The following is a 13,123-nucleotide window of genomic DNA, read 5'->3' on the forward strand; positions in this document are numbered from 1 at the left end:
CAAAGAGAGTAGCATCATCTGCATAAGAAACGAGCTTGTTTTCTAGGCCAAACCACAAGTCCTGTGTATATAATATGAAGAGTAATGGGCAAAGAACACTACCCTACCCTGAGGAACACCAGATATCACATTCCTATACTCACTATGGTTCCCATAATTAACAACTCTTTTTGAGATATTACTTAAAAATTCAATAACAATGCTAAGAAAAGACCCACCCATGCCCAACTGTTGGAGCTTGAAAACAAGGGCTTCATGATTAACACGGTCAAAAGCAGCACTAAAATCGAAGCCAATCATACGAACTTCCTGACCACAATCAAGGGATTTCTGTACATCATTTGAGATTGTAAGAAGAGCATCACATGCTCCTAAGCCTTTTCTTCTATTAGCATGCTTTTCCCATTCGTATGGGGTCACAGAGTTGCCTTCTTTTTGAAGGACTTTACAAAAGCCAAATTGCAAAGTAGAGAACAGATGATTGATTACCTTCAGCAAACCTATTTAGACGTTTTGTCAAAAGACGGTCAAAAACTTTAGATAATATAGGAGTTATGGAAATAGGGCGGTAATCAGTTGGACTTGAGCTACCACAAACACATTTACATAATGAAGTGACATTACCAATTCTCAAATAAATGCTAAAAGCTCCTCTTCTTGCTAACTTGCGCAAAATAACAGATGACTTTGGAGCTAAGAAATCTGCAGTCTTTATGAAAAAAAAAATAAAGTCAAAATACCATTCGGGATTACACCTCCATAAGCATCAAAGTCCATCAAAAGAGCTATAATTTCACAAAAAAAAAAAAAAAAAAAAAAAAACTAAACTAGTTAGTTTAGCCTCAAGAAAACAGGAATGAGGAAGATGAAGTTTCTCATTACTCTGCTTACTGTCAAACACATCAGCCAAAAGGGTTGTCTTTTCCTTTGGACAGTGAGTGATAGAGCCATCTGGTTTAAGTAAAGGAGGAACTGTTGCATCTACACCAAAGAGTGTAGATTTAAGGGTAGCCCACCACTGATGTCCCTGGGTTATACCAGAAAGGGTTATCTTTTATGGTTAAAATGTATTCCTTATCAGTTGAAACATAAACTCTCTGAGCAAAAGCTCTTAGCTGAGTATAATTATTCAAAGTCAAATCTGATCTGTTACCCTTCCGAAGATGATAGGCCTCGTGCTTCTCCAAATAAGCACATCTACAATCATCAGATTTGTCTTTCACTAGGTACCTTAGCACACGAGAAGGGATACGCCTATCAATTATGTTGACTAGATTCTCATTCAAAGGAACAACAGGATCGACACTATTATACAACTGCGACCAATTTAAGCAAAAAAATTCACTCAAAATGCCATTCCAGTCTGCTTGAGATTTCATATAAATCTTACATGAGAATGATACATAAGGGACAGGCTGCTTAGTCTCCACTACTAATGAAATGAAGGCATGATCAGATGTAATAACTGGAGAACCAACCTTACTAGTAAGTATCTAATGAGCAATGGGACTTCTATACCTAAGTAAATTACAACAACAAAAAATCCAGCCATTTCTAGTCCACTGCAGCGTGTTGATGAAAACCGGACAAACGCCAGACATGAATAAGATAATAATGAAGCTGTTATATGCTCACCTGCGAGGAATACGTAGTAGTGTCTTGTTCTTCTCCTGGGCCTCCTTGACTACTTTCTTTTCGGCTTCCGTAAGCAAACCTTGCGTTAACGTGGGCCTCACAAAATTTATGTTTAACTTTTCTGCCTGAAAAGTCACCACAACTCTTAAGAATATTTATGTACAGTATAAAAGACAAACTACATTTTTAATTGCAAAATTTATACAAATTTTACACTTACTGAATAATGTACAATACATAAAACAAACTACACCTTAAATTACAAATTTTATATAATTTTTGCACTGTTTGAATAATCATGTACAGTACAGTTTATAAGACAAACTACACTTTTAAATGCAAATTTTATATAATTTTTACACTTTTCCTGTGAAATTTTCAACATAACCATATACAATACTGTGCATCATTATCAAAATAGCTTCACCTATACAGAAGGTCCTCCACTTAAAAACTTAATCCTTTTACCCCCAGGCTATTTGGAACTTTCCAACCCTTAACCCCCAGGGTTTTTTTTTTCCAAGCACATTTTGCAATACTGTATATATTTTCTAAATTTCTCTAACAGCCTTAATTTTTGTCATAGAGAGGTCAGGTTGGTCTCATTCTTTTGGAAAATGCCTGAAGTTTCTCATAAAGTTATCAAAAATATTTATAAAAAAAATGTATATAGCAGTTTTTTGCAAGGACGTACCAGTACGTTCATGGGGGTCAAGGGATGAGTTTTGTGAAACGTACCAGTACGTCCTTTTGGGGTAAAAGGGTTAATCGGTTCCAAGACGCTGTTTGTAAGTCAAATTTGGTTCAATTTTATCCTAGGATAGAGCTAACCTGAATTCCATGCCTATGATTTCCAGCTACAAGAGTCAAGAAATAGTCGGGTTTCATATGAAATAGATATCAGGTTGTTACACATGTTGTTTTGCTTACTGTATTAAATGATATCATATTGTTTTATTACGGTATTTTTTTGTTATCTTTGTTATTTTCAATTGGATTTGTTTGTATCTCCGGATGTTTGTGAGTTGAGGAGCTTCTGTACTTCAAACACACACAGCATAACAACCTATCAAATATTCAAACGTAAAATAAAAATGCCCCGTAAAGCATTTTTTTCCCCACTATATGGACTTTGTTACAAAACTAAATAAAACATAGAAAAATCCTCACCTGAAATTCTCTTCCAGCCAACTCTGCTGTATTCAGGAATTCTTCGACGGGAGTTTGCTCCGTCACGGAATTGAAATCTATTCTGTTCCAATCCTGGCCATCATTCAGTTCTGATGTGTGTAACTGAAAGCATAAAGTTATATTAAAAACCTTAAAGGATGAACAGCCTTTTATAGCTACGTAAAGGTTAGTTTTAAAAATCAAAAATTTTAAACAATTTTTATTTTTCCTAACATACTCACCGAGAACTACTTTCTATAGGAGAGTCCTTGACCTCTCAATCTCGACCAAGATTTTCCCGCGTTATCCCCCTATCTCGCTCCATATAGTTTCTACCCCCGCCGCCAGGATACGCCCTGAGGGCAGGATTAGGGCAGGTCACTGCCTTCCCGGGTCAGCATCCTCATTAAGTTCGACGTTTAGCCCAACTCGGCAATGGATGAATGGCACTCGGGGACGGACGGGAGGGCCATTACCCGAAAGTAGTTCTCGGTGAGTATGTTAGGAAAAATAAAAATTGTTTAAAATTTTTGATTTGTTCCGACACAATATACTCAGCGAGAACTACTTTCTATAGGAGACTTACACCTTAGGAGGCGGGAGAGCCATTTTGCCACTTGGTCTGGCACATAGTGCCTGGAGGGCTAAGGAATGCGGGGGTACAGAGAGCGGATAGAGGGTAACTGCGGAAACCTTACGCTTATATTTTAAGACTCACCTCTTAACATCTTCTCTACTGAATCTTCTCCTGAAGAAGTAGGAACGAGTCTATTCACCGTTGGGGACGTCTTCTAGCCTGCCGCTACACAGCTTGAAGGGCGGCGATGACTGTCCCATTGGAGAATCCATCCAAAGACTTTCTTGAATAGTCTTTGAGATAGTGGGCAGTGAAGGTCGACTGGTGCGACCAAGTGCCGGCCTGTAGGATCTGCCCCACTGCCATGTTTCTCTCAAAGGCCAAGGAAGTGCTCAGGCCTCTGATGTCATGGGGGCGGGGAGTGCCTGGTACTGCCACCTTGTCCTCTTCATAAGTCCTAGTGATGACTTGTCTCAGCCAGAAGGAAATAGTGTTCTTGGAGACTTGCTTCTTATTAACACCTGAGGAGACGAAGAGGTTCTTGGCACCTGGGCGGAGATGAGCCGTCCTTTCCAGGTACTTCCTGAGCGTCCTGACTGGGCATAACTTCAGGTCTTCCGTATTGCCTGTCTTGGGGATTGCCGGAATTGAGAAACCTTCAAACCTCGGGTCCCAGACTGCTGGGTTCTGAGTCTTTGCTACAAAGGAGGGTACGAACTTGAAGGATACCTCCCTCCACCCTTTGGAGTGTGCCACGTCGTAGGACAGACCATGGATCTCACCTACTCTCTTAGCTGAAGCCAAGGCTAGCAAGAAGACTGTCTTGAGGGTGAGGTCTTTGTCCCCGATATCTTTGAGGGGTTCAAAGGGAGGACGACACAGCATTTTCAGAACCTTGGCCAGGTCCCATCTGGGCACTCTCCTGGCTTGAGGAGGACAGGACTGCTCGAAACTTCTAATCAGCATCGCTATGTGTCTCGAGGTCCCCAGGTCGATGCCTTTCAGGAGAAAGACTTGGCCTAAGGCTGCTCGTACTCCTTTAATAGCTGGGATTGACATCCCTATTTTATCCCTAAGGTACACGAAAAAGTCAGCTATGTCAGGGACCGAGGCTTTAAGAGGTCTTATGTGTTTTGCCGCGCACCACTTCGTAAAGGCGGCCCACTTCGCCTGGTAGACCACGGTAGAGGATTTTCTTAGGTATAGGGACATCCTCTTAGCTGTGGAGGAGGAGTACCCCTCCTTCTTCAGGAGCCGCTCGATAGTCTCCAGACGTGAAGGCGAAGAGAGAGAGGGTTGTCGTGGAACTTGAGGAAGTGAGGTTGACTCAGCAGATCTGGCCTGGGGGGCAGAGGCCAAGGCGGATGGCTTGCCAGGTCTTTTAGATCCGCGAACCACTCTCTCTCCGGCCACCAGGGCGCTACCAAAGTCATCCTTAGGTTTTGGGAGGCTCTTGCTCTGTTGAGCACCTGCCTTAACAGCGTGAAGGGGGGAAAGGCATATACGTCCAGGTTGTCCCACTTGTGCTGGAAGGCGTCTTCTAGGGCTGCTCCTTCGTCTGGTACCGGGGAGCAATAGACCGGTAGCTTGGCGTTGAGCTTTGTTGCGAAGAGGTCCATCACTGGGGAGCCCCAGCGTTGAAGGATGAGTCTGGCCACTTCCGGGTGTAGGGACCACTCCGTCCCTACTATCTGACCCATTCTGCTGAGGCCGTCGGCTAGCACGTTTCTTTTCCCGGGGATGAACCTTGCTAGAAGTATCACCTGGTGCTCGTCCGCCCAATGCAGGATGTTTATGGTGAGGTCGCACAGTTCTTTCGACTTCATGCCACCTTGCTTCTTTATGTAGGCTACCACCGTGGCGTTGTCGCACATTAGGGCCACGGTGTTTCCCTTCAACCGACTTGCAAAGTGCAGACATGCCTTCTGTACTGCTTTTAGCTCCAGGACGTTGATGTGGAGATGCCTTTCGGTCTCCGACCAGGTACCGCTTGCTGTTTCCTCCCGCAGGTGGGCTCCCCACCCTAGGCTGGAGGCGTCTGTGAACAGGAGAAACTCGGGGGGACTGGACCCGAGGGGCATCCCCTTGAGGGAGTTCGACTGGCATCGCCACCATTCTAAGGCTGCTCTCGTGTCTGGAAGGACCGGAATCAACGCTTTCTGAGAGCCTGTCTGGGACCATAGAACCTTGAGGTTCCATTGTACGGGTCTGAGCCGTATCTTCCCTTGGGAAACCAGTTTCTCTAATGAGACCAGGTGACCTACCAGCCTCTGCCAGTCTTTCGCCCTCCTGGAAAGCTCCGACAGGAACGGCTGAATGATATTGATGAGGTTCTGTATCCTGTCTTCCGAGGGGAAGGCCTTCCCCTGCACGGTGTCCAACGTCATACCCAAGTACCCCATTCTGTTGGATGGAGTTAGGTTCAATTTTTCCAGGTTGATAATGATTCCCAGACTCCTGCAGAATTGGAGGAGGTCCTTCCCTTGCTCTTCCAAGAGGGCCTTTGAGCTGGAAAGGAGCAACCAGTCGTCTAGGTATCTGATGAGACGGATGCCTCGTTCGTGAGCCCATACTGAGACCGTCGCAAAGACCCTCGTGAACACTTGAGGGGCCGTCGACAGGCCGAAGCAGAGTGTCCTGAACTGCAGGATCTGGGAGCCCCATTTTACCCGGAGGAACTTCCGACTCGACGGGTGGACCGGGATCTGGAAGTACGCATCCTTGAGGTCGATCGTCATCATAAAATCCTTCTCCCTCAAGGACATCAGGACGGATTTTGGGGTGTCCATCTTGAAGTTCGTCTTCTTGACGAACTTGTTGAGGGCCGACAGGTCTATCACTGGTCTCCACACCCCCCGTTGCTTTCTCCACCAGGAACAGGCGGCTGTAGAAGCCTGGCCCTGGGAGAAGGACTTCTTCCATGGCTCCCTTCTCTAACATGGAGGAAACTTCTTTTTGTAGGGTGGCCCTTTTCAACGGGTCCCTGGGAGCCAACCATTCTGTCTGGGTGGCTGGAATAAGAGGGGGTGGATCCGCTATGAAGGGGACCCTGTAGCCTTCTTTCAGGACGGACACCGTCCAAGCATCCGCCCCATGCGTTTTCCATGCTTGCCAATGTGGTCTGAGGCATCCCCCAACCCGAGGCTTGGGCGGGAGTAGGGGGCCTCTCCCTCTACCTTCTCCTAGAGGGGCGGCCTGATCTGCCTCTCTTCGAGGCGGAGTAACCTGACCTGAAGGAGCTGGCAGAAGCTGGAGCTCCCCTGCGGGAGGGCTGAGGAGTTGTCCAGGAGGAGGAGGGGGCGTCCCTCCTCGAAGAGCTGGGGGTGGCCTGAGGAGTCACGGCACTATCCGAGACTGATCTCCTGTAAGGAGGCCTCCTGGAGGATGTTTGTCTGGGGGCGTTGGTCTCTCTCCTCTTGGACACCTTCTCCATTATCACTTCTAGCTCCTTCAACGGAAACAGCGACTCACCCCCTAGGGGTAGGCTACGAACCACTCGGGCCTCTCTGTCCGGGATTTTCCTTGCCAACTTAAAAAGCACTGTGTCCCGTTTTCTAAGGACCCAGTTGGCCGTCAAGGAGAGTGCTTGATAAGCCATAAACTTGAGGGCTTTCCCCCCGGAGGTGAGAAGGTCCGTCAGGAGACCTTGTTGCTCAGGATCGTCGGGGTCTGTGGAGGCTCGTACGTTCACCAACGTGGAGGCCCACCAGTCCAGCCATGAGGAGACGTTCACAAGATCTCTTGACATCTCCTCCATCATGGCGGCTTCAGTGGGTGAGAAGGACACAGGGGCTGAAGAGGCCCTTTCGTCCGAGCCGCCTTGCCCCAGGATGTCCAAGGCTGGGTCCACCATACAGGGACCTGGGCGCCGTCCTTCCGGAATATAAACCTTGCCCTGTGGTTTGAGACCTTGGAGGAGTTTGGAGGCACTCTGGGACTTGGGGGCCTCCGCACTGCTGGCCACCAGGTTATCAATGTATTCTTGTCCCAGAACTAGGTCTGGGGCGAGAGGAAGGGCCAGGGAGGAATTCGGCAGGACGTCACGGTGAGTGTATCTCAGGAGGCTCGACCTCCAGGCATTCACCTTAGGCGCCGAGGGTTCTGGAATTCCATGGAGCCTCCTGATGAGACCTACCACCCTTCTGTAGGCGGAGTCCTCCGACGGGGAAGCCTCGCCTCCGTCGGCCGAGGCCTCGGCTTGGCGTGGGGGCGCCGTGCTTGGACGGTAGACCGGGCGTTCTCCTCTTGGTTCCAGGGAGGTCGACCCGTAACCGTAGGGCGCTCCGTACGCGGGTGGGTCTCGCCGTAGGGCGGGAGTCACCGGCTCCGGGAGGGCCTTCGACTGCACCAAGGCTCTGGAAGAGGAGGACACGGTCCCGGTGGGATGACCCGACCACGGGAACCGGTCCTTCCTGCTCGGCGACCGCCCCAGCTGGGCTGGTTCGGTCGGGCTGCCTTCTCGGAAGCGCGTTTCCCCCCGCTGGGCGGGGCGAACCGGAGGCCTCGAGGACTTGTGCCTAAGAGCGAGGTCCTTCCTGCGTGGCAGGTCGAGCGGTTCTAGGCTGTGCGTAGGTAGCGACAACCTAGAGGCTCGTTCACTGGACCGAGAGTCTGGAGAGCGGTGCCTTCTGGACTCTCCTGAAGGGACGTAGACCCATTCGCCGCCGGGAGAGACATCCCTCCTGTACTTACGGGAGTGAGAGCGGGGGCGCTTCCTGCTGTGCCGCAACCTCGACCTGGAGCGGGAACGATCGCTTTCGGCCCTCTCTCTCTTCCGGTGTCGTTTCTCCCTGCGTTCTCCTCCGGAGGATGAATCTGCCTCCGAAGAGTCTGAGGGCGCCACGTTCCTCGCGTAACGGCTGCTCGAGTGATGCGCGGGGGAAGCTCTTCGCCGTCGATCGTCCGAGACAGGATGTTGAAGGAAGTCCTCGGGAAATGCTGTAGAGATAGAGGGCACTGTGTCTACTCTATCCCTGCTAGGAGGCCAGGGGCCCAGGGACACGTCCATCCTTAGCGGTGACCTCCCCGGAGTCTTCGGCAATTTCCACCCGAAGGCATCGCTACTCGGGCGGCGAACTCTAGCGTGGTTGTCCTCTGGAGGGGGAGAACCTGACGCACCGGCCCACGAGGGCGGGGGGGACTCCGAAATCGCAACACTGCCCCACACTGGGTCTTCTGAGGAAGCGTGATCCCCTGCCACGTGGCCCGATTACCCCGAAGCACTAGCGGCCCTTCCGTTCTCTCCAGAGGGGCCAGCCCTTGGTTCCTCTCTCACACTGGGTTCACCGGGGAGAACACTATGGCTAACTATAACACTGGGGGCTTGTTGCCCGCTCCTCTGCGAAGGAGACGGAGAGGCCGAGGCTTCGTCGGACCGATCACCGACCGACGGTAAAGAGGACACGCCACTCACTTTCTTGGGGGAACGCTTAGACGACTTCTTCTTCTTGGTACTATACCGTACCCACTGTATGCCGTCCCAACTCACGCACTCCGGACATGTGTCCGAGGAGGAGCAAACTTTACCCCTGCACGTGGAACAAAGGGAATGAGGGTCCACTTCTGGCTTAGAGAGGAAAGCCCCACACGACTTTCCGGCTCTAGGACCAGGGCAACGACGCACATGCTCCATCGTTCGCACACGAAGGGCCAACACTATCGAGTTACAAGAACACTGGATATACGCAAGGGGGACGTACTGAGAACACTTTGCGAAAACGCACTACGCAGAAAAAACACAAGTCCCCACACTGGAAACACGTGGGATCACAACGCGCCAAAGGATCGAGAGTTAAGCGAGAGGGTGAGATGTTTCACATCTCACGACCAAGAACTTAATGAGGATGCTGACCCGGGAAGGCAGTGACCTGCCCTAATCCTGCCCTCAGGGCGTATCCTGGCGGCGGGGGTAGAAACTATATGGAGCGAGATAGGGGGATAACGCGGGAAAATCTTGGTCGAGATTGAGAGGTCAAGGACTCTCCTATAGAAAGTAGTTCTCGCTGAGTATATTGTGTCGGAACAAACATTCAATTAAGTATATCTGAAATAAAAATGATGAAGAACATATTTTTCATGGTCTTATGAATGGCAATATCAATTTGGACGATTTTATCACTATTAGCCTTTTAACTCAACATAAAATTAGGCTTAACCTATTAGCCTTTAACTCAACATAAAATTAGGCTTAACCTATTAGCCTTTAACTCAACATAAAATTAGGCTTAACCTATTAGCCTTTAACCTAATATAAAATTAGGCTTAACCTATTAGCCTTTAACTCAACATAAAATTAGGCTTAACCTATTCAGTCTTATCAGTAGTGTACAACAGCTTTACAAAAAACCAAGCATATGTCCTTGCCCATCAGAGGGCTACTAAGATATATAAACAATATTTTCTTAACTAATACTGTATACTGTACTGTTAACTCTTGCCAACTCCCCATCCATGTTACTTTCTGTCATAACCTCAACTATTGTAAATTCATAAAAGAAAAAAATCAGTTACAACCTTATGGTACACTGTACTGTTAATGCTTGCCAATTCCCTAACTTCATGTTATTTGTCATAAACTCAACTATTGCAAAATCATTAATCCTTTTACCCCCAGGCAATTTGGAAATTTCCAACCCTTAACCCCAAGGGGTTAATTTTTTTCAAGCACATTTGGCAGTATATATTTTTTTAAATTGCTCTAACAGCGTTAATTTTCGTCATAGAGAGGTCAGGTTGGTCTCATTCTCTTGGAAAATGCCTGAAGTTTCTCAAAAAAATCATCAAAAATATGCAAAAAAAAAAAAAAATTAAATACCAGTTTTTTGCAAGGACGTACCGGTACGTCCATGGGGGTAAAGGGATGGGTTTTGTGAAACGTACCAGTACGTCCTTTGGGGGTAAAGGGATGGGTTTTGTGAAACGTACCAGTACGTCCTTTGGGGGTAAAGGGATGGGTTTTGTGAAACGTACCAGTACGTCCTTTGGGGGTAAAGGGATGGGTTTTGTGAAACGTACCAGTATGTCCTTTGGGGGTAAAAGGGTTAAAAAGAAGGAAAAAAAAAATTCAGTTACGACCTTAAACCTAGGTAATTTCTAATAATTGTAAAGAATACTAAAAGGTTTAAAGGTCACTCATGAATGACAGAGGCATGAGACAGTGACAATGCCCTAGAGACTGACCATATATAAATATGATCAGTGTCCAAGCCCCCTCCCCACCAAGCTAGGACCAAGGATAGCCAGGCAATGGCTCCTGGGGATTTAACACAGACCTATAGGTGTCTGGGCATTTTTAATTTACCTACATAAAAACAGGTGTCAATTACAGTCTATGTAAAAAGTTCTATATCTTCAAGACTTTCTCAAAAAGAAAAATTTTCAAGAAATTACAATTCACTTCTGATCAAGAAACATTATGACATACATAACATCTCTACTTCAACAAATAACAAACGATCACCAGTCTATGGTAAGCCGCTCTTTTAGAAGGACACTCCAAAATCCTACCATTGTTCTCTAGTCTTGGGCAGTGCCACAGCCTCTGTACCATGGTCTTCCACTGTCTTGGGGTAGAGTTCTCTTGCTTGAGGGTACACTAAGGCACAATATTTTTTTATTTTTATTCCTCTTGTTTTTTTTTCAAGTTTCATAGTTTATATATAAAACATTTATTTCAATGTTGTTACTGCTGTTAAAATATTTTAGAATTTATGGTTTATTTATTTCCTTTCCTCACTGGGCTATGTTTCCCTGTTGGAGCCCTTTGGTTTAGTGTCTTGCTTTTCAAACTAGGGTTGTAGCTTAGTAGTAATAATAATCCGAGAGATTTTTAATAATTTTAGGGTTTGATAACCATGAAGAAATTATAAATGTACTGTAATTATCAACAATCATACTCTACTGAATATAAAATCATAAGAGGCAAGAATGCGGGAGAGTCTCGCACTGCTATCATGTGAAAGTTCAATCCTCAACTCCCTAGGTTTAAGGTAGGTTACTTACTTTACTTTAAGGTCTGCATTCCTGGTTCTATACTGCAGGAGAACTCTACTCTCTACAGGAGCTACATGTTCAGTTTATCATATGCATTCACAGGAACAGTATTTAGCAGTTCACAATGCAAACTGTGTTTATTGTTAAATCCACGTTATCGTAACACTTGAAAAACAAGTCTTCAGTTTCTTCTTGAAAGCCTTAATATCTTCAGTCTTTCGGATTTTTAATAGGAACTTGTTAGAAAGTTATTATAGTCCATTACTTTTATTGAGTCATATTTGCACCGACTCGCAACGGTGCCCTTTTAGCTCGGAAAAATTTCCTGGTCGCTGATTGTTTAGAATTATCTTGTCCAACCAATCAGCGATCAGGAAAATTTTCTGAGCTAAAGGGGCACCGCTGCGAGTCGGTGCAAATATGACTCGCTAAAAGAAATGGAGTATAGTACAGTAATCTATCCCATAACATAGTGTGCTATTCAGATAGGGTACTTTAATGCTAGGTGTGGTTTGATAAGTTGAGGGTTCCAGTTATGTGAAGATTCTTCAGTCAGGTAGAACTAAATCCATCAATTGGAAGTAAGACCTAGTAACCTGGGTTAATTTAAGGCAAGGCTCAGATGCATCCCTATATTTCACTTTTCATTTTTTTTGTATCTTACAACACAAACACCTGGGTTCCAAATTTCATTTATCATTATTTTTATATTTGGAGTTGTACCACTGGATAAACCACTGATGGTCATGGATGTATTAAATGAAGATATCAGAGATGAAGAGCTGTGGGAGTTGCTATATGCAGATGATTTGGTAATTACTGCTGAAAATGAGAAAGACTTACAGAGAAGGGTTGTAGAGTGGCAAGAGACTTTGGAGAGGGGTGGCTTGAGAGTAAATATGGGTAAGACTGAACCCCCAGCGGCCAGCAAGGAAGGTAGGGATAGGATAGTTATGCATGAAAGGAGAGACTCGGTTATAAAACAGATGGAACAATAATACTTGGGATCTACTATAAGTCAGGAAGGAGAATGTAAGGCTGGAATTGAGAATAGGATAAAAAGCAGCCTAGGGTAAGTAGAGAGAGGTAGCAAGAAAGATTTGAAAAAGATGAAATAAGAATGGCAGGCACAGTAAAGATTACACAGGTGATAAGTGTCACAACTGAGATGGTGTGGGCATGTGTTGAGGACAGATGGTGGGGAGTGGAACCTTTTAGGGGGAGAAGATCGAGATGGAGGCAAAGAATTAGATGGCAAGATAAGGTGAAGGATGATATGGAGAGATGATATTTAGTGAAAGAGAATACCTTTGATAGAAGGCACTGAATTGGGCACATCAAGCAAACCAATCCCTTAATGTAGGGATAACGGTGGGAAAGAAGAAGGGATTAACTACTAATCCCCTACTTAATACAGAAATCAATTTTAAATTCTTAAAAATTACATAAAATGCATTTATAAATAAACTTTATATTTTCACTTTATTACAAGTTTTAAAAAACCCTTAACTAAGGTTAGGTTAGGGTGTATCTGTACAAGCAAAATTAAGAAAGAGATATTTAAGTACAGTATTTATTTCCAAATGTTATTATAGTATAGATTTTGCAATTAATACCACCTACTCCGTATCATTTTACAAATGCGTCTGTTTAAAGTGGGAACATGACAAATTTGGAGTAAAATAAAGATGTACATTCAAGAGTGCTTTACTTTCTTGTATGCTCCTGCCTCATACAGTTTGCTACTGT

General features: G+C 45.7%; 2 protein-coding genes across 5 annotated transcripts in view; both read right to left on the bottom strand.

The window, feature by feature from the left end:
- LOC137623145 (nucleolar and coiled-body phosphoprotein 1-like) overlaps positions 1-13,123 on the bottom strand; it is a 524,118-nt gene that overhangs the window by 323,838 nt on the left and 187,157 nt on the right. The gene's annotated exons all lie outside the window — the stretch shown is intronic.
- The window catches only part of LOC137623144 (large subunit GTPase 1 homolog), a 35,489-nt gene that overhangs the window by 13,823 nt on the left and 8,543 nt on the right, over positions 1-13,123 (bottom strand). The window contains exons 2-3 of the mRNA XM_068353824.1: positions 2,806-2,928; positions 1,636-1,760 (exon numbers count right to left, since the gene is read on the bottom strand). Of these exons, the coding sequence (XP_068209925.1) occupies positions 1,636-1,760; positions 2,806-2,928 (248 nt within the window). The remainder of the gene's footprint in view (positions 1-1,635; positions 1,761-2,805; positions 2,929-13,123) is intronic.

This window comes from Palaemon carinicauda, chromosome 30 (assembly GCF_036898095.1).
Source record: "Palaemon carinicauda isolate YSFRI2023 chromosome 30, ASM3689809v2, whole genome shotgun sequence".
NCBI lineage: Eukaryota > Metazoa > Arthropoda > Malacostraca > Decapoda > Palaemonidae > Palaemon > Palaemon carinicauda.